We start from the raw sequence: 22823 nt of genomic DNA, 5'->3' as shown, positions 1-22823 counted from the left end.
TAGCAAAGATTTAGCATAAAGCATTGGATAAGGGTTGGACTCGATGATCTCTGAGGTCCCTTCCAACCCAGCCAATTCTGTGATTCTATGATTTAAAATTGAATCACTCAGCTGCCACTGACTTTGTCTGTCATACACAATCTTTTACAGTTTCTACTCCACATTTATGACTTGCCTTGGTCTTTATTCAAACTGTAACAAATCTTTTCATATGGATACATGTCTGGGCATGTATATACACACATACATGAAAATATGGTACTTAATTTTTCACTCCAACTAGTTTTAATGTCTGTGGGCACATTTGTTTCACTATGTTCCTAAGAATACAGATGAATCAGCAAAATAATACTTCCAGAGGACACACAGAACCAAGGGCAGAAGGACTAAGCAACATTATTTTGACTCAGTAGTGTCTATGTGTTTTCCTTTATTTTCCCAGAAAAATAAACACTTTGAACTACTTTGCCAGAATACTCACTTTGTTTGGTGGAGGGAGAAGAAAAGAAATTCTAGAGCAGATTAGAGGAGACACCTGATCACTCTCTTTCTATTTGAAAACAGAATGTTGTGGACACTCTGGAACTAAAAGTGCTCTATTAACTATAATCAATGTATTAGTAACCAATTGTGGCATAAGTTTTCCTAAAACCAAGAATCTCCCCTCCAAACCTGCCTCCCATTAACTCCTATATTGTATCCTACACTTTAAAATCTACTTTATTTTATTGCAGCCTATTGTATTAATGAAAAACTTTTCATGAGCCAGGAAGTAGCTGTTTATAGCTGTGTGTTGTGGAAATCACAATGAAGGATTAGAAACTGGAGTAAAATTGGTTACAGCTGTATGAAAGAGCATATGCACAAGATAGAGCCAAGCCCCCCCTACACACCCTGACTTTGCTTTTCCTCTCATCCTTCTGGACTGTTCCTTTTCCATGCACCTGCTTCCCTTTCTTGCTATGGAACCTAGAGATTTGACTTTTGATTTGTTGCTCTGCTATTTTTTTCAGCTGAACCAACTGAGCTGTGAGTCAGACTTTAGGATATTATAGAATAAACCTGCTTTGGATTGCTGCCATTGGACACCAGAAACTAGACACAACGGGGAATGTGCTCCCTGGAAATAAACCAAGCAGTCTGGAAAAAGCGAGAGCTGTCCTAATTTGAGTGCAATCTTTGTACCAAACCTCAAGTCTTTTACAGATTTAGTGGGCTGCTTCATTATTCCCCACTCTCACTTGATCTAAGGACCATCTCCTGTCCTGGAAGATTTACTGGTATTCAAGAAAAACACACAGGAGTCTCAGAAGTCTGAGTAGGTTTCTACTACAGTAATCTTAGGTCACTATTGTCTTCTCTACAGAGGCAGCGAGACTTCTATGTCTGTGTTATGGGACAGGGTGGAAAGAGAGCCAAAAGTATAATGTCTCATGCAGAGAGCAGTTATTAGTCTCCAAGAGGAAAGCAGTCACCTAAATCATTCCTCAGACTTGCACTAATTTCAAAGAAACCTGCTAACTCATCTTCCAGCCAGAAGCCAAAAGCTGTTTTCCAAAGCATCAGGCAGCTCAGGCAGGTTTGTGAAGCAAAGGGGAAAGGAAAGGCCAAAGGCAATTTGGGAACGTCCATGGTAAATGACTGGAAAAGTAAACAAGTCAAAATTTAGTATTTTATCAAAACTTCTGGGTGACAATAAAGATGAAGAATCAGCTGGACTGATCCATTACAATACTGGCATTTAGCACAAGGCTAAAGTTTGGAAATGGCAAATATATCATAATTCCACATTCAGTTCAAGGATTTAAACATTTTATGTATCTAAGAAAGCTCTCTCATTCCTTCCATCTATGAACCATCTGTGGTAGATTTGTATTTACAAATACAAATGAGATGAGGAGTAACACACCACGACATCACCAGCATTCCTTCCTCAGCAGCAAAGGAATAGGAGAAATTAATCTCAGAATTAGTTGAATGTGTTTTTAGAGTTGCTATGCCATACGTTTCAAATCTACGTGCATCTGTGTCACAAAAAATTCAGCTAAGAACAGTGACAACTGGATCTACATGAGCCATATATATATTTATGTACCCGTTGTTTGGTAGGTAGTTATTGAGGGGGTTGATTATTCAAATTGCAATGTGTTCACTTGGCCAAGAAGGGCAAGAATGACTACTAGAAAATTTTGAGTTAACAACCCCAACAAGTGACAGGGAGAACTTCTACTGTGAGACATCCAGTATCCCCAGGATAAGAGCAAACAGTAACATATATACTACATACTGGCTGTTTTTTATGTCACTATAAAACATATAAGGGTACATAGAAAACATACAAGCAATTTATTTATTCGAGGTAAGAGAGATGGACATCTTTTACTAGCATTTTAACTGGAAAAAAGACACTGTTACCCTGCTACAGATTATTCTGCTTAGAAGAAATGGGTTTGTGTAGCCATGAAAAACAAATGTTCAAGCTAATAATTTTTTTAATGGTACTTCAAATGCCTACTAAATTTAACTATAAATTAACCTTGTTGTTGAGTCTAATGTTAAACAGCCGTGCCACCAGCCTTTTATTTAATTTTTTTATAACAAAGCTGCTAAAGAAAAGGGAATCCTAGGTACAAAGGTATTTCCTCATCCAGCTTCTATCCTAAAATTTGGATAGCTAGATCGTGAAAATTAAGGATTTAAAATAGGCCTGTTCACTAGTATAAAACAAAAATCCCACAGCCCTGAGATTAGCTGTGAACTCGGTCCAGCTGATAAAATGACCCTACACTAAAAAGCACTTATAGGCTGCTTGCAGCAGATGCAGTTTGATATTTTGACCTTTCTACAACACATTTAGGAAGATATTAACAAGTGAAGAACTGTCAAAGACACAGATACAAATCATCATGCTGTGATCTTCATATGAATGTAAAAGAAAATATTCCAGATTTCATTACCTAGTTTGGCAAACAGTTACAAACAGCCTAATGCAAAATTTGTTGGTATTCCCCATCTGAAGGGATAACCCAAAACTGGTAGACCTGAGATATGACAGCAGCTTGGCATGTACACCACCCTAGCTTCATCTCCTAGTTTCAGGCCATGGAATATCTTCCCTCATAGGTAAGCTAGAAACACATCCAGCAATTTCCACTGTTTTCATATAAACAACATAAATCACCCAGATCTTAGTCAGAATGAGTACCAATACAATAGCAAAGTAATAGCAAGCTGAATACAAGTTGTACCTTTGTGACAGGCAGTTCCTTGGATTTAGACTCAAAGAGATGCTCCAGTTTGGAAGTGTCCACCTTAATGGGTTCCAGTTTCGACCACAGGAATTCTCTGCAGCGTTTGTTGTTTTTACACTGCCACTCAAATGGCCGGACCTCGTTCCAAAACAGACGGATGGTTTTCTTCTTCTTTATAAATGCTGGCTGACCCCTAGAAACCTGGGGTGACCCTAAACCCTGAGGAGTGCTAAAAAGCGGAGGAGGAGCCAATAAATTAGCAGAGGGTGGAGGTGGAGGCGGACATCCAAACAGCGGGGGAGGCGGCGGAGGAGGCAAACCCAGAAAAGAAGGCGGAGGTGGAGGAGGGGGAACAAGGGAGTCCCCAGGACCCATATCCATGTCCAACACATCTACATCATCCTCCTCCCCCAAGTCTGTAAAATCCATGTCTTTGATTTTAAGTTCTCTAGGATTAGCCATGAGCTGATCCCAGATGTAGTCAGATTCCTTCTTTGGCTGTGCTGGTGTTTTCTCAGGGACCTGCTCACTGATTTCATCTTCAGGCACGGCCGTCCCCTTGGCCAGCTCACCGCTATTGAACTTTTCTGCGAAGGCTTTCACGCTGCCTTGGTTGTCCAGGTTTCTGATCTCCATCTTTTTGACGCTTTCATCTTTTGCCTGCTTCGTGGCCTGAAGGATAGAGATCCTACTGGCTAGGCTAGCGAGGGACTCCCCGCTTTCCTCCGTCTCCTTCTTTTCCTCCTTCGCCTCCAGCTCCTTCTCCTCTTCATCCTTGGGCTTCTTGTTATGCGCATACAACATGTCCAGCATAAACCGCTTGTTGTTGAGGATGTTGCTGCACTGCTCATTCACACCAGCATCCTGGATGGTCTGCAACCACGGACCTGCAGTCACACACACACACACAGATGGAAAGAGTCAAGGGAAGGGAGACAGAGCAGCAAGAACAGTATTCAACCCACCAGAAAAAAAAGGGGGGGACACATGCACAATTTGTCTGAAACTGGGCAAGCCATAGCTTTGAAAAATTTCAAATAAGTGACAGTCATGATATATGGACTAATTTTGATAAGCTGGAAGTAATTCTCCAAAAAGGAATGGGAGGAGAAACAAAGAAGTGTAGCCCAGGAGGGACTACGTAACTGTCAGGATTTCAAGGTTCAGGCTTTTTTCTGAAATCTTTTAGGTCTCACTTTGCTATTCCAGCTCATTTTATACAGTGCATAAATGCTAACAATCCTTAGTAACCTGGAACGGGACTGAAATACCATGACAATGGCACAAAGTATTTTTGTTGTTGTGCCTTTCACCTGGCCATAAGCTGGTATTACCCCAGGAAAGCTTTCTTATCAAAAAGACCTTTCCTTCCTGATGTCAGGACTGCTCCCTCCTCTTCCTCCCTCCCCACTGGCTAAGGGCAGACAGCTTTCACATCAGACTGTTCCTCAGACCTCCTGGCTGGGTACATGGGCCATCTTCACAACACGGACTATTTGAATTCCAGAGCAGGCTGCATACCCAGGGTATGGCTCTCAGGGCAACTCAGTGAGTATAAGCATAAGTAAGATTTTTAAAGTTATTTCTAGAAATAGGAACACCTTTGACAAAAGACTTGAACCACTGTTACCCTCCCTCTAACAGATGATGGCATTGAAAAACCTGATGATGGTCTTCTTCCCACATCACAATCATTTAATATGTCACTGTAATGAAACTTCATCTTTCTGACTTCTGCTTTTCTCAACAACAATCTTCAAAATACCATGTTTGAGACAGTGCCATAAATAACAAACTATAGCTGTCAAATTGTAAAAATAAATGATGTCAGCATCTCTTTGACTACAGTTCCCTGTATGTTATACTACTAACCAATGTGGATATTGTGTTTGAAAATTATGGTGCTTCTTTTCCCAGTGCGGATGCAGTGAATAACCATGGATAAAGATAGTTCTTCACACATAAAGTATTTCCTGTATGGGACTCCTTCTGTCCCCCACAGGCTTTACACATTTTATTAAGGTATTTTTTAAAAACTCTGTTTCTTATAAATTTTGCTAGCCTTGCAAGCCGAAGTCAGGCCTTTTGGCCTCTTGTATTTAAAAATTTTATTTTATACCTGTCAGCTGTCCTTTCTCCTAAGACTTCCTTTTTATCTTTGTTTCTCTCCTTCTACTCCCACCTTTTTCAGCACTTCAGAGTTTTAAACACTTTTTACTGCTTCCTTTGTCAAAGGAGTTGCTCTGGTGCCATGACATCTAGCTCTGTGTGCTCTGAGAAGGTGTCTCCTCAGTGCGATCCACATCCAGGGCCTCACAGCTCTCCCCAGCCTCTTTAAAATGACACCAAATTAAAATCTAGGATGCATATCACATCACAAAGCATATGGACAGCAATGACTCTCATCTCTATTCAGATCAACCATATTATAAAATCAGAGGTTTAACCTTATTTGAATAGAAGACTTTTTTTTCAGCAGTGGATACAACCTCTGAAATTGTTTCCTTCTTCTTTTCTGCAGGGTTCTTCCACTACTCTTTTTTTTTGTTGTTGTTGTTGTTTTTGTTTTTGTTTTGTTTTTTGTCTCCTCAGCCTTTATCCATGGGATTGCATTCTCAACAAGATTTGTCACCTGAGGCAGCCTCTCAGATTTGTCTCTGAAGTAGTTTTACTAGGCAACAGGAAGAGACAACTCCTTTCCACAACATAGATTTTACCTACTTGAGCCTCCCTTCGCCCCAAGGATTTCTCCATACTTCCAGCCTTTCCTTCAAAGATATTAAGATTGCTCCCAGGATTCCTCCTACAAATGCCACAAGATCTACTCACTCTTAGGATTTAATCCCTTTGCAGAAATGTTCAACAAAATTCTGCAACACAATATACAATTTGGGCTCCCAATGCCTATTTTCATCTGTCACAGATGATCAAAGATCATTGATGTAAAGACTTCTGCTACTTTGATGGCCTCTTCTGCCCTCTTCTCCACAGCTAAAGCTTTGAAACATCTTCAGAAAAACAATACTTGTTGGAAGCCAAATTCAGTAGGATGGCAAATGAAGACAGGAGGAGACAGGACAAAGGCTTTATTCCTTTGTCCTTAATGTATCTGGGAAGAACTAATGAGCTATCTTATATGTAGTAAACTGTTTGTTGGGAATGTCAGGACTGCTGGAGAAACTGCTCTCATTTGCTTTCCCAATCTCCTTGTCTATTAGATAGCAAAGAACTCATTATGTGAGAACTCCTACATAGTGCAACCTAATAAATATTCGGTCTACTGGTAAAGTGGGTAAATTTTAAGATGTTGATTTTTTGATAACAGGGGACATTTCTTGGCTTTTAAGAAAAGTAAATAAGCACTTTAATTAGAGTAGTTACAGGCTGGTAACAGACAAGATGAGGGGCAAAACCCCATAATCTGTTCTTCCTTACTTGTGTTTGGACTATCTTGGACAGTGCCATAGTGTAAAGACATTCTTCATTTATTATAATCTTGCTTTTCTACTTATTTATCTTTCTACATTCTTTGAGTACAATAGCACTATAAGTGACTCAATCTTGGTACTGGTTGAAGAGAAGATTGCTCTTAAATTTACAAAAAAATAACTTAATGCTTCTCAGAAAAAAAGAAAAAAGTGATAGAGTTTAAACATGAACAGCACAATCTGACAGTTTATGCCTGTGAGGTGATCCTTGTGATTGGGTGTCATCCCTCTTCTTTCAGAAAGAAAAACTATTTCACACTGTGAAACAATTTTTGTTTTCTTATCTAGAATTTAGAAAACTTGAGACAATGCACTTCCCTGTTCCACTCTAAGAAGATGTGGAAGACAAATGCCCTAATTACATTCCTTTACCTCTCTATACTAAAGTAGAAGAGTAATTAATTGATAAAGGTAAAAATCTGTCTTTTAATCCCTGCCTGGGCAGCATGTCAAGCTCTGGTTGTCAGTACCTCTCCATGCAGAAAACTGGTTCCTAAGGTGTTTTCAGGCTGGTGCCTGAATGGCATATTGGACCTTTACAGGTGCCTGATGGCATATTGGACCAGAACCATTGGTCACTATAGAACTAGTCTTCTCCACACAAATTCTATTTCATGTGCCTCCTCCAGACACACTAAGGATGGTAACGGGACAGACCTATCTTCAGCAGTTCCTCTGAATCTCTCTCTGCTTCCAAAAATCTAGCAAAGACAGGAAACTGGAGGGAAGGAACTAACACCCCTTCCTCACTGCTCTTAATCTTCCAGTGAATGCTAATTGCATGAGAAATTGTATCTGGAATCTCATAACAAGCCATCTCAACAGGGACCCTCCTCTAATTGTTTTATGTGTAGAAAACCTAAATTCTCTGGGAGATAGAGATACAAGTTGCTGCAATACAATGATTCAATAATGAATCCAATGATTTCAGGGGAAGTCTCATATTTCATCAAAGCCTTGGTTTCTCTCAAAGAGAGAAACCCCGTCAGAATTTGTGGATTTCCAAGCAGAGAAATGGATCTGGCCAGGGTGATGGAAATCTTAGACAGAAAGGGTTTGTTAGCTAGCAGAGCTGCTAATTCAACATTTTTTCCCCCACCAGAAACCCTTCATTGTTGAAAAAGCTTCACTTTACCAGTTTCATTGTCACTGGTTAACTTGTCCTCTCTCTCTTCCCTCTCTAAAGTGCTGCTTGCTGAGGATATGCTGGATGCAGAGCAGTTGTCTTTTTCATTCACTTCCTCATTCTGCCTCTCTTTTTCACTGAGTATTGCACCTTCTTCTGGCTCTCTCTCTGGTCCTTGCTCCACCTCACTCTCTGGTCCCACCTCTGTAGCCTCTATTTCCTTGGGTGTCTCCGTTCCCTGCTCGGCCTGAGCCTCCTGCTCTGGTTCTGGTTCTGTCTCTGTCTCTGGTTCAGGTTCACTGGCACTCACTGGTGGAGAGAACAATGGGAGAAAGAGATTGACATAACAACGGGGTCATCTCAGACTCACCCCTCTAAATGGGAGCAACATGAAAGTTGTACAAGTGCCTTACGGAAAGAAAATAAAAAGCAAGTAATAAGAATAAAAAAGCAATAAAAAAATAAGTTAAAATTGATGAAAATAAAAATAAATAAGAATTTATAAAAATAAATTTATAAAAAAATTATAAAAACAAAAAGCAATGAAAAGCATGCAATAAATGGCATGCTGAACATTAGGAGCAACAGACAGCCTTGTGATGACAGCACTGCACGTCAGAGTGGCCTGGGACACTTGCTGTCTGGGACAGTCCACTCTTTTTATACATACTTCCACAGCTTGAGTGTTGGACTTGCATAAGGATTTGAATAAATCCACAGAAAATGGGCATCCCACCTGAGCAGGACCCTGACAACTCAGGGCCTAGACAGAGCCAGGAAGGAAGAGATCTTTTAAAAAGCAAAAAGTAGGGAGATTGTGGCTTTTAGTTGAATTTTCTTTGGGTTCTGGAAGAATTCTTTTTTCACCTGATGAGGACAAAAACACTTTAACAAAAAAATACAAATATTAGTTTCATTAACACAGTTGAATGGCACAGTCTGGAAATGGCACTGTCAAACAAAAACCCATATGTTTTTCAAAAAACCATATGCTTTTTCATGCACATTTGCTTCAGAGTAGCCACATCAAAACTGGACAAAGTTTCCAACTGCTTGGCACATGACACAAATTTAGTTTCCATTTGGTTGGCATATGGCATATGATGAGTTTTTTATTGGTTGGCACAAAGCAAATACTGTTGTCTCACTGACAGTGAAATTCATTCACCTTTATGTTTTTTAGCTAAACCAGCATTTTTTCACATGCAAAAACTCTGCATGCTGCAAAGAAACTGAAGAGCATCCACACATATTCACATCAAGCAGCTCACAATATTCTGAAAACTGAAATGGCCATGCAAGAGTGATGAAAATGGGCATGCATGTTAGTTCTGAATACTCCTGCAATTCCTTCTGTACGAAATCTTGTTTTGGGTAGCTGAACCATAATGATCAAATCATACTTCCTTCTTCCCTCTGTTAACTATTTTTCACTACAGTGTCACAAAAGAACCTTCTGAAATTGTCATGGTCTCTGGAATGCATGCAATATGATGAGACTTGTTCAAGAATCTTTGAAGGAAAAAAATTATTATGCTAGAATACAATCCAAACATTTCAGTCCTCTAAGGAGCAGGTACATAGATTTATTCTGAAAAAGCATGAGCCGAAGTAATGAAGGTCACAATGTTTTCCTAAGACATTAGGAAAATTTCATATTGTATGCTATCCTATTTTCTGAGAAACCCATAGGAAGAATACTGAGTTTGAACAATGTCTGTGCCTATCTTTAAGCACATATATGGTTTTAGACAAATATATATGTTTTTAAACTAGTTTTCAGTAATGCATCTTCAGTGCCACATTAGTCCACTTTACTTCATACAATTTAAGCACACAAAACTGCAAATTATTTTTTTTTCCACTTACTTCATTGGAGCTAAGCTTCTGTACTTTCACAATTGATTAAAATGTGTAGTTAGTTAAACAGTTAAACCCGCAAATATAATACACTTATATAAGCCAAATGTTCATCATATATTTAATATATAGCTCATATCCAGTTTTAAAACACTCCCAATTAGAAGCTTACCTTTCTTCCTATTCTATACAGAGAGCATCAACTAGTCTAATATTTAGATGTGTGCAGCTTTGCACATTCCTTATCGCTCTAAATGCACCTTACCTGTGACCTTACCCTGCCTATGAGAGAATGAAAACCATAGAGAGCTGGTAAAAAGCTGGCAAGCACTCTGAACCCCAGTTGTCAGTGTGCTGGTATAGCACAAGTGCATTTTAAAGTCAAGCCAAGACTTGAATATAACTGAGATGCAAGCTTTGTCATCATGAAGCTACACTGAAGACTCAACTGGATGAAGTCAGGGGAGACTCCTCAAACAAGAAATACCATACATAATAGAAAGATGCAGTACTGTAACAGAATCTAATATATAACAAGGAGTAAAGAGCAATATCTTGACACAGGATGCTCTTTGGAGTTCAAGGGGAATCAACATCTAAGCACTTCTAGAGGAAAGCAGGGATATGATGACACTCGTTTTGATGTTCTCTCTTTAGGGATAATATCAAACAATCCCCCAATACAACAACTTATGAATGCTATTCATGACTAAGAGCCAAGTCCAGTGGAGCTTCTCCTAAAGATCAGCTAAAAAATCAAATCAGTCAGCAAACACTAGCCAGAGAACAATGACAGCAAGCTAGATGCGTGTCCATCACTTGCAGTTCCATTATGTATCAGGCCTGATATCCACGAGCACTTCTGAGGATGTTAAAAAACCCAACTGTCAATGAATATCAGGTGGTGGCCTATATGAAATGAGCTGAAACTTTCAGTCTTGCATCTACTAGATCAAATTTCACACCAGACAAAACTCTGCTCTTAAGTGGCAACATTGAAGATGGCAAAAGAGGTAAATAAGAGACAAAACTCTGTTCCCTGTCTTCAGACTTATGCTGGTAGAAGGCACAAACATTCAGGGAAGCATCATAAAGCATCAACAGGAAAGAAGGCATTCCTGAGACTTTAAGACGTGATGCTATCATAGGCAACTTATTTAAAAAAAAAACAAAAACCAAAAAACAAACCTCCAATTCTTACACACACACACAGTTCTTAAAACCTGAACCGGGACTGACAGATTTCACTAGCAGAGGATATCTCTTTTCACTTTCATGTACTATTTTTCACACTTCTCTCAAGGTTTACACCTTTCCCTTCCCTTCCCCTGCCCCATTGAAAAAAAATTAGGGAGTTGTGTTTTTTAAATGAGCAGAAGTTTTACTTGCAATTGGATTAATTAGGGGGAGGAAGTAGGAATGTGACTTTAAGGACTAAGTTTTGAGTCATATGCCCACTTGTTTTTCTGCCAGAACTTAATCTCTAAAATGTATTCTTAGAAAAAAATGTGAGGACTTCAGGGGAGAATGAAATTTCTCAAAGAAGCTTCAGCACTGAACCAGACAGAAGCAGAGTCTTTCAAAAAAAGTAAGGATTTTGTTGTTTTGTAAGATGGTGTAATCTGCATCTTCTCACATTTTCAAGACTTGGCCAAGTAAAGCTCTAAAAACCTGGTCTGATACGATATGATGTGACTGGATCATATCCAGTGAAAGCCCTCTTCTGAGTGAGGGGTTAAAGAGGACAGCAAAAACATGACTACAAACTCATAATGTCATAATATACAGGGTCATGGAGGGTAATGACTTTTTTCTTGATACCCAACTATAAACAAGCTCTGAAGCAAACATAAGATGTTGCAACCTTAGCACCTGCTGCTGAGACCTCAAGCCCCACTCCTAGAAGCCCTCAGAGAGACCTAACATCCTCTGGGCCCATATCTAATCCCATGATAGGGTAAACAATTAGACAGCTGCATCTTCCTCTGTTTTCTCTACTACACTTGGAGCTCGGAGATACATATACTGAGTGTGCCCTGAGGATGCATACAGTAAATCTGAAGATGGCCATGCCTACTCAATCCCTCTTGGTTCAGTTGTTCGGGCACCACTTAAAAGTCTCAGTTGTTATCTCCCTTCAATTACTCCAGCAGGGGATTCCTGTTGCTATGAATTCAGCAGGAACTCATTCTTCTCCATCTCCAACCCAATCTTCTCATTCCTGGTGGTAGTAAAAACTAGGACAGAGTGATCCCCAGTAAGGAACTTGCTCTCTCTTCGTAAGTCAGAAATGATCTTTCTTTGTCACCCACCCCAGTTCCTTCTCTGTCTTTCTATACTGTGGTTCCTACAGCTCCTTTGACAACAGCATCACTGCACCCTCGTGCTCTGGTGTTTCTGTATCTGCTGAGGTGATTTCACCAGTCATACTTCAGGCAGATTTGAACCTTGCTCAGCTACTAATATGTTCAGAAGGTTCCCTACTGTCCACAAATTCCAGGTATGGTTGCTCTCCTTTACTGCACATGTGCACTTCATAAAATACCCTCCAAAGAAATTACAAATGAGGACATAGTTGCTCTGAAAAAAAAATACTAAGCTCCATTTTCCAGTTATGGGGCTGCCTTCATTTCCTCTGAATGACATACCTCAAGTTTTACAAGAGTAAGTCTTGCAAGACCTGATTACTTCAGTGGAATCAATTGTTTTATATGAGAAAAAACTCCAGCTCAGTAAGTCCAGACTTTTATATTGAGTAAAGATACCAAGACATTTCACAGCGTGAAATGGGACAAAGTTTCACAGACAAAATCCGTTTCTTTCTTAAACCCAGTAGATAGTGGATGGCCAAAGGAAACTTCAGCACAAATGGCATAAAATAAATCTGTCTCCTAAAATGCCTTACTGTTTTGCTAGCAGAGGAAAACATTTCCCATTTAACTTCAGGTTGTGAATTCTGCAGATGAGTATCTCACATCTGTTAGGCTATTTTTTTCAGTCTTTGGAGGGTCCTATGCACAGAACCATGGAAGTGTTTTCCTTCTGTAGATTTATTCTTGTTAATAGGACAAGGAATAACGTGTTTAAACTAGACCATAGGAAGTTCCATCTCAACATGAGGAGAAACATCTTTACCGTGAGGGTGGCAGAGCACTGGAACAGGCTGCCCAGAGAGGCTGTGAAGTCTCCTTCCCTGGAGACTTTCAAAACCTGTCTGGATGTGTTCCTGTGTGGCCTGCCCTAGGTGATCCTGCTTTGGCAGTGGGATTGGATTAGACAATTTATAGACAATTTTCTAGACAAATTCCAACCCCTAACATTTTGAGATTCTATGTTCAAAGCAATTGCTTCGGGTGCAGACAATCTAGGTTCTATGCATGGCTCTATTTCAGGTTCCCTACAACGGGGTTAAGCAAGTTGCAAGTTGATGCCTCAGTTTCACTGGCAATTAAGTGGGATTCATAACATTTCCTATGAATAATAAAAGTTGAGATTTTAGTTCATTATGAAGCATAAGGAACTCAGATAATAGACAAAAGGCCATAGCACAATATCTATAAATAACCCTGCCAGTTGTTGGCTGAGATCCAATACATTGGCCACCTCCAAATGCCCTACCCACATGGTCATTACTTCGTATGACCTTCTCAGTGCTTTTAGTAGGCCTTGAACAGCAGTCCTTGCTCATGCACAGATCCCTGCATGTTTGGAAACTTCAGGCCCCTGTTCTGGTGCAGTCCTGGCCACCCATCTGCAGCTGCCCTTGGCTGAAGCTTACTCTGCCCCATCCATATGTTCTCTTCTTGCAGCCTGTTTGTAGAGCTTCGAGGTGATGCCCTCATATGCCTGCTGATTTGGCCAGGTTTTAGTAGAGATGTTTTGCCTACCCACGAGCTGTCAGATTTGCCATATTCTGTCTGCCTGGAGTTGCACAGTACACCTGCTCTAAATGTATTCTCCAAATGGATTGTGCTGCTCCATTTCATGCCATGTTTTTTTTTTTTTTAATGCTTTCAGAAGAAATATGTTTAAATAATCATCATAAAAGAGATACTTGCTCCCTACCCGGCTCTGAAATATTAATAGTGGAAAAATCCAACTTACTTGCTCTAAAAGCAATATTGCATTAAAAAAAAAAAGGAGGGGGGGTAGGGAATCTGGATGTTTCTGAATATCAGAGTTACAGGAAAATATCCATGGTTTTTAAGTTCAAATGGTTTCACTGAGACTGCTAAGGTGCCACACAAGAAAACTGGGAATATAACTGGGAAAATAAACTTAAACTAAGTAAATTTCACCTACTTAGTACAGTGTGGATAAACATATGCAACTTTCAGTATTTGTATTTTTTTGTAAATTGCCTCAGTTAATTATCATGCTACCAGCCATAGCACTCAATAAAACCAAGCAGTGCAAGTTAAAAATGCATTAATCACCAATAGCTCATAGCAGGGAATCAAATAAAATAAAAAATGAATGATGGCGATAATTCACCCTCAACATGCATTCTAGCTCCTAATGTTAATGCAACATCATATGGTGCAAATATAAATCTGTATGGTGGGTGTTTTTTTCTGACTGAAGAAGGGGTATATGATGCAAGTGGCAGAATGGCATGCACACACAAAAATAATGCTCTGCACACCAATAAATTATATAACAGCAAACCAACCGTGCAAACACTAATTACACTTTCCTTTTCACTAATTGTCTGTGGTCTCTTTTAAGTCCTTTACTACTTCTGTTACAATTTTAAGAGCTTTTGTTGGTGTTAAAAATAACCAACACACCCTCTCAGCCTTCAATTCAAGACCTTTTCTGTTTGTCCCATACAGCCTGTGCTCTGCTGGAAGGTTATTATAATCTTGGCATTCATCTGTTGCATTTCTTTCAGAGAAACCACATAAGCAAAATCTGTTGGCAGGAATATTGTTGGTTTAGTATTCAGTAACTTCTAATATACAAGGAACATTATGCTAAAATTAAGATGCTCTGTATGCTGTATTTTCCAATTATTCCATTCTAATAGCAACAGACAATGATAATATAAACCATAGCAACAATTAGAAGTGTATTATTTGCTTGAATAGACTAGAAGAGAAGCAAATCTATTGGGGGAAAAAAAAGAAAAGAAAAGAAAAGAAAAGACAAAACTAGGAAGACAGCATGAAATACAGAAAGATCCTTTAGTTTGGCACCTGAGAGGTTATATGCACTCATGCATCAAAAATCACTGCTAGCCTGAGAGAAACTATGATAAAATCACCAGTCTTTTGCCTGCCCTCCTTTTCACTTACCTTCTGAGGGCTGAGGGGTCTCAAAAGGGGTGGAAGGGGTCTTCAGCTCTTCGTGTGACTCTATGGATGCTGGGCTGGTGCACTTGGGTACAGGTGAGGATGGGGCTGAAGGAGATCTCAGGTTCAAGGACAGCTCACTTCTGCCTCGGCTTACGCTCCGACTCTTCAGCTCCTTTTCATACTCCTCCGCTGCCAACCTCTCCAAGTATTTGTATCTGAAAGTTAAATTCCAGAGGGTTTCCGTAAAGAAAAAGAAGTCTGTGGCTGATGCTTATTTCTGGATGAAACACCTGCACAGAATGAACTGACTTCCTGACACAAGGGGTGCAGCACTAAACTGCCTGCCTGGTCAACCTGCCAAAAAATGCACACCAAAGCAAAGAATATTGCCCCGAAAGACATTAAATTGCTCATGACAAAATAAAAGCAAAACCCAGCAGAGTTAAATAGTCCTTAGATTTAGTACTGTGTCTGCATAGTCCTTCTCCTTTTGTAGGCATTTGTCTGTCCTCTTTTTCACCCTCCTCCTTCACCTCCTCCTCCTCCGCCTCCCAGCCCTCCCTCTCCCAAAACTAAAACGGGAGGGAAAAAAAAAAAAAAGAAGAAAAAAACCCAAAAACCTCTAAAGCCAGAGCCCCTTAATACTGATGCAAATAGTCAGAGTCTGAGACTTGCTTCAGGAAGAGGAAAATGATTCAGTGCAGCAGACAAAACCAGATCTCCCTGAAATAATACCAACAATAAATGTTTGGATTGACTATCTTAAGTCTCTGAACCTGCTTCTATTTGCTCTGAGAGCGATGCACTGGAATTCACTTTGTTCTCTCCAGAGTCTACAATGGAAAGTTTTCTTTTTTTTATTCTAAAAAATTTCTCTGCCGGACTCAGACATCCAATAGCTTGGACCTGACGTCACATGTAGTTTATTCATCAAAGTCACTTTAAAAGAACAAAGATACATCTGTTTTGCATTTTAGGCAGGCAGAACTCACTAACTGTTTATTAAGACCAGCTACCAATCATATTCTTCACAGTGTGCCTTATACATTTCGACCAAAATAGCTTTGAAATATGTGCCTCTTCCAGATGTCTGCTAATTTTATCCACCATTATTTGCTAAGGAATAAATTCATGAATACAGCTGGATTGGGCTTCAGACTGTTTGTCTTACCCACAAGTGAACTGTTAAACAGGTTAATGGAGTCTACTGCTTATGTCCCCAAAACACTGTGGTCATCCCTCTATAACCCGCTGTTGTAAACACCCCCTAACAGGGAACACCTCCCCCCTTCTGCCTCACTGACAGCCCCAATTAGTGTACGAGGGTGCATTAAAAGCAGGCAGGGTAAAGAAGTCAACCATATGTGGTAACAAACATGCATAGTACATGTGGTAGCCACACACGCATGCACATTTGCAAACATCCATAACAGAGCATAAAAATGCATCTTTGAAGAGCAGTCCTGGTGTTTTCAGAGGCAATTTGCTTTATTGCAAACAGGAATAATTAACAAAAATATTTTCTCTTTTTCCTACAGAGGTATGCACAAGCTTTGAACAAATGCTGCAAGAAAAAGAACTCCTGCAGACTCTGGATGAAAATATAACAAGTTGCATACTTGTATGGTTATAAAATAGGAACTGTTTACAGTTCGAGTGTGAAGCCAATTCTCCAGAATAATTTCTGCCTTTTCAATAGAGGAGAAAGCCCTTCGCTGGCATTAGCATAATGTTTTGTTGCAATTCATGAAGCCAGCCTTTCTTCTGACGTTGGTCACTTACGTATTGAGCCTTCTGCCTCCTCCCAAGTGGAGCAGATGGGACTTGAGGCTCATAAAGAGCCATTCACATTGATCACTAAGCTCAAACAGGTAGATCCCAGCTGGCTGCTGCAGAGAAGGGTTTTGCAGTTTGCCAGCAGACTACAACAAAGATCTGAATGGATCCATTTATATAGTGGGGAGCTACAATGTTTTATTGTCCTCAGCTCTTTTTCAGCTTCTCCAATGTTTTAGCTTCTGTAGCTGTGTGCTGCACAGCCAGCCAGCTAAGCAGAGGACCATCATCAAGATGTGCTTTCTCAAAATGTATCTGTTGATTATACTGAAAGAAAAAAAAGGAACCAGAACACCAGCTCTCATGGCACCACATCAGCATATCTAGTTATCAAATGGGAAGCCTCATAAGCAGATACAGCTATTTAACTAATAAATAAAAATCAATCAAGAATCAGTTATTAAAACATCACACTCGACAAAAGACTGTTACTTATTGGGGTTTTTTGGTTTGTTTCTGTCCAGTGCCTTAACAATGAATGAGTGCCAACACCAAATACAAGAAGTCTCATAAAGACCAAAATCTGAAGGAGTTGAAAAGATTAAAGCTACCATCCCTTCACTGCAATTAGTTCCTTCTCTACAGGATTGACATGTTGGCTCTATATATACTTCTGTAACCCTTGACATCATGGATATCTGCAGACATCATCACAGCTATGCCCACTCATCTATAAAGACAGAGGCAAAAGTCTTTGGGCTATCAATTTGTTATACCTCATGAACATGACATTGCACTTATCTTCTTCATGTAGATAAAAAAAATCATTGTGAGTTCTCTAGGTCTATGAGCAATGCCCTGACGGTGACTTAAAATATTTATCTACCAACATAGTCACAGGGTGGAGAGCACCTGAGTTGTAAATCAGACTCGAGACATCTTAGGAAATTACCATTCTTAGGTTTTGTTTTAAATCACCCCTGGGATAATATCTAACCAAACAAAGTAAAGAAGTCTTCAAATCACCAAACAGCAAGAGCACATGAAATGAATGGTGCTGAGTTGCACTCAGATCCCTTGAAACTGCAAGAATCTTTCTCCCTCATACTGAGGCTACCCCAGAGCCACTGGAAAAGTGGGTCCCTGTACTCTGGAGCTCCAAGGTGATGTGATAGTACACAGAATGCTCCAGACCTTGGACAGAACTTAGACAAATCAGTGCTTTCTAACTGAGCCTTTCCTACGTGCTCGGTGTTTTCGCTAATTTTTCCAAACTAGCAGGGAAAAAATTAACAATCTAGATGTTAACTAGGATTTTGGCTATAAAATTTCTTACAGTCCAGGCATTCTCTTAAAACAAGTCAACATGCAACTTGCTATATAAGAAATGCAACTTCATTTGTGCAAAGCTTTTTTGTTAAAAAAAAAAGAAGTTACAGAAGGCCAATGTAACAGACTGCTGATGCAAGACTTCACTTGCAGAAGTTTTCTCCCATATTTATGTGCTGTCAAAGTATATGGGGAAGGACTTTTGTCTTTATGGGGAAGGACAGGGAAGTGCTTGAAAGAGTCCAGCGCAGAGCTACTAAGATGATTAAGGGAGTGGAACATCTCCCTTATGAGGAAAGGCTGAGGGAGCTGGGTCTCTTTAGTTTGGAGAAAAGGAGACTGAGGGGTGACCTCATCAATGTTTTCAAATATGTAAGGGGTGAGTGTCAGGGAGATGGAGTTAGGCTCTTCTCAGTAGTGACCAGTGATAGGACAAGGGGTAATGGGTGTAAATTGGAGCACAGGAGGTTCAAGTTGAATATTCGAAAAAATATTTTTACTGTAAGGGTGACAGAGCCCTGGAACAGGCTGCCCAGGGGGGTCGTGGAGTCTCCTTCACTGGAGACATTCAAAACCCGCCTGGACACGTTCCTATGCGAGGTACTCTAGGTGGCCCTGCTCTGGCAGGGGGGGTTGGACTAGATGATCTTTCGAGGTCCCTTCCAACCCCTAGGATTCTGTGATTCTGTGTGATTCTGTGTGACTGACAGTTTAGCATTTCAGTGCAGAAGAGCCTTAAGGATAAAGACACATTCCTAATGAGCACTGATATTGTCTCAGATTGCACAGTGGTGATGCCCTGCTGGTGAACAACTTCCCCCAAAATACTCCAGTTTACTTAGCATGTTCCCTTACAACTTGAAAGTGCTGGGGAAATAATTTCTAATTTGTTTCAAATCTTGCTGACGAGCATGCTTGCTGTAAAAGGTTTTACTCAACTAAGATCAGTCTGTGATGCCTATGTCTCAGACATGTTTCATTTCAGAAAATGCTTTAAACTATTTGTATTTATTTTAGCTGTAAGGACCATGAAGACCTCATCCATTTTCTTTTACTCTTACAGGTGTCAAAATAATTTTTTAATTAGGCACAATAGACCAGCCTTTAGTTTGCAGAAAAGAACTGCCTCTTATATGATGGTTTTGTGGAAAAACAACCAACCAAGCAAAAGAAAAAACAAACCCAAAATGAAAACACAGCAACACAATGATTTCCGGGATGGCTGCTCTCCTATGTTACTAATGTAATTCCAGTTCTTGACAATCCAAAAGTATCTCCACAGGGCAATCTCTCGAGGACTATAAAAGCAGAACTGAAGCAATCCAGATAATTTTTCATCCATTATTTGTTCAGTAATGTGCACATTTTCCAGGTAAAAACAAGAGATCTCTCCAGAGTGTGATTACTAGTGGAAGTAGAGATGAAGCTACTGAAAGGCAAAGGTCTTCAGCCTAGTATTCCTTGAAAAATGTGCTTTCACCAGCACATAGCTTCCAGCCTAGCCCAGAGTTTCAGAGTTTCTTAAACTATTTAATTGAACTTAAAAAAAAGGAAAAATGAAAAAAAAAGCTCAGTCCCTTCAAATATGCTGTTTTAATAAAACTAAAACAATGCCCTAGTGATAAACACTGCTAAGCTTTGTAATTTATTCCCTGACGTTTAGAGAGACTAGCATAGAAAACTTGGCCCTGAAAGATAAAAATACCCTGGGAGTGGGTCAGAACCATTTCCATCAGCCTGTGACTGCAGTTTTGCAATGCTTGTGACCCCGATTTCCTTTATCCTCAGTTGCCTTTTCTGACCCTCCAGAGAGCCTGGAACCCACTGGGTGAGAAGCACAGGCTTATTCAATTTATAACTATCGTAAATTTGGGCAAATTTCTGAGGCAAATGGAGTAAGCTTATTTCCCACACAAACAGATAAAAGATAGATCATCAATCATTCTTATGCATTCCAGTCCCATTGCTTCTCATTTATTGCTGTGTTTACAGCTGGACTTCATTCTCCACTTTAATGACAAGACTTTTGGAATATAAATGTTCTGTGCATGCAGAGTTAAAAATGTAAATACATGAGAGCCCCATGGTAAAGAAGATAGGAAACAAAACAAGGAAAGGGAAAAATGAATGCATTGTATACAAACCTCTCTTCTCTTGCTTGTCTTAGTTCTTCTCTTTTGTCTAAATAATCACGGCTAAAAAGAGAATTGCAGTAAATTGCAGAGGAAACTAAAAGTATAAGGTACACAACAGAGGTGTAAGTACAGCAGAAGAACACAGAAGCAGTACAAATAAGCTGACTGGAAATAACAAAGGCAGTTGTTGACAAAAAATATTACTTTGTTTTCCTAAAAATGTCTGAAACGCATGTGTGCAGACTTATCCATGCATACACCTCAGGCACAAATAAATGTGTAGCTCATAAGGTCATTACAAGTAATAAGAAAAACCCCAAAAGGTCGAGAACTTGAAGCACATTTTGACATCTGGTGTGTGAAGAGATATGCAATGAACTGGATTCATCCATTATTGGCTTTTACACCATTCTTCATTTGCTCCATCTAGAATGCCCCAAAACAGTGACTGGGGCACCTGACAGGCAGCAGACTGTATTGACCTCTTCCTAACCTACCTCTCCTCAGTGTGTTTTATTTGCCACAGTTGGAAATGGCACTACTGAGTAGGATAATTTTTCAGTCTTACAAAGTTCATGAAGTTCATGAAGTTTTTTTCAGTCTGGTATTTAGCTACAAACCTCCTTCAATCTCAGCTGCACCTCCCCAAGCTCCTCAAGTAACTCAGCTCTTTAGCTTCTGACAAGTCAACTTTGTTGGATAACTACACCTTCTGATTTCAGGCAGGGCTGTCATATCTACAAATGTGGATGCAAATTTAACTCAGAGCACAGCAGAACTGTATAAATGTCCAGTCTTCCTCAATATCACAGCAAGATAGCTCCTTATGAGCTTAAAATGAAAATTTTTCATATTTTCTTGAATCTGGTGGACAAAACTGATGAGACTTTCACTTTATCTGTCAGATTCTTCCACAGTGTAATCAGTGAGTACCAAAAAGATTTTCAGAAGTACTTAATCTATGAATAAACCACCATTTTTTCTCTTTAATTCTGTCATCAAATTAATTAATTATCATCTACTTTACCAATAGTTATCAAACATCACTTGCAAGTGCTCTTAAAAAGTCTATTAATGGGGAACACTCATTATTGTTTCAGTCTATCTCCACATCCCTTGAATCCCAAAACCGGTTTTACTTGCATCATATTTTTAGAATATTCTGTGCAATTACAAGAACTATGGGAATAATTCCAAGGGGAAAAAAATCTAGAATTTTTTGGTGGGCAAATTTTAACATTACTCTTTCCCCACTGATGACTTCCACTCTTCCCAACACAGCTGAAGAATAACCTGTGTATTTTAGGACATACTGTTCTACACATGCAATGGGTACAATAGTCCTACTATTGAGTAAAATATTAATTATTTTGAGCATTCACTTTCCTAGAAATGGCTTATGAAGATTTTTAATACCTCTCCTAAAACCAAGCCCTTTCACAACTGGTGATGCTTTCCTTTAAATTATCCTCAATTTGTCAATAATGGTGCCAGAACTTAGTGCAATGTTCTCGAGGCAGAGTTGGAAAGAATGAGATAACAAATGAGTCATGATGGTAAATCCAGTACTGCTCACGAGTTTAAAGACTGTGAATTGCAAGTGCTATTTTTAATCAAAAATACATCTTCAGAGACTGGATTTCTATCCAGACTGATGATATGATAATGTAATCCCAAGAACTTCTACAAATCCGTTCATGACTGTTTGCTGTGGCTTTGTTCTCCTCCCGTCAGACTGTTTAATGAACTATGGGATGCTGCTTGTCTGTGAAGTTTGGTGGCTTTGGAGATCCCTTACTTAAACACAAGTTGTATCTTTTGGGTGACCAGGGCACTCAAATCTAGAAGCTGAAACCACTGGGCATTGAAAAACTGTCATCTAAAATATGCAATACAATCATGATGTTTAGTTAACCATTTTCTGACTGTGGAGTAATGGGATGAAGATGTGTATTTTAAGTTTTCTGACTTTAAGAAGCTCTTTTAGTGACAGAGAAACTGCTGCAGCGAAATGGCAAAATTCTACAGAAACGCACAGATCTGTTATTCATACAGCTCATGCTGCCAAATGTCTTGGTGGCTTTTTTGGTCTGGGAGTTTCCTTTCTACCATATGATGTTGGCTGTCCATGGAAGCCTGCTGCTGCCTGATGGTACCATTTAGAGGGAGAGTTTCTGGAAGAGGGTTGAAGGCTGAGACCCGATTGTTTCTGTTTCAGGAGAACTTGGGCAGCTGTTGGCTGCCAAAGATTCTATTGTGGTGCTCTTCCACCTTCCCTACTCTTCTCATTTTCTTCTAAACTAGCTATCTTCTGGAGCCTGGAGAGGATCTCCTTTAACCAACCAAATCAAACCATCCAAATTCACTATGACACAGACGTTTTCCAGTCCCTACTAAAAAGATGATTACAGTAGAAAACAACCCTGCATACTAATAAGAAAGCTCACATGAAACCCAGTACCATATTTTCTATAAATACCAACTTAAGGCTATGAAACATTTATCCTACATTATGTCTTCTACCTACTAAAAATATGTTTACTTTTCACTCCTCTGTTGGA

General features: G+C 39.6%; 1 protein-coding gene across 3 annotated transcripts in view; it reads right to left on the bottom strand.

Annotated features, from left to right (window-relative positions):
* FHOD3 (formin homology 2 domain containing 3) overlaps positions 1–22823 on the bottom strand; it is a 390937-nt gene that overhangs the window by 57322 nt on the left and 310792 nt on the right. For all 3 annotated transcript variants that reach the window (XM_030444367.1, XM_030444368.1, XM_030444369.1), the window contains 4 exons: positions 20272–20322; positions 15023–15237; positions 7875–8174; positions 3249–4138 (listed from right to left, as the gene is read on the bottom strand). In XM_030444367.1, the coding sequence (XP_030300227.1) occupies positions 3249–4138; positions 7875–8174; positions 15023–15237; positions 20272–20322 (1456 nt within the window). The remainder of the gene's footprint in view (positions 1–3248; positions 4139–7874; positions 8175–15022; positions 15238–20271; positions 20323–22823) is intronic.

This window comes from Calypte anna, chromosome 2 (genome assembly GCF_003957555.1).
Source record: "Calypte anna isolate BGI_N300 chromosome 2, bCalAnn1_v1.p, whole genome shotgun sequence".
NCBI lineage: Eukaryota > Metazoa > Chordata > Aves > Apodiformes > Trochilidae > Calypte > Calypte anna.
This window is presented reverse-complemented; position numbering and strand designations above follow the sequence as displayed.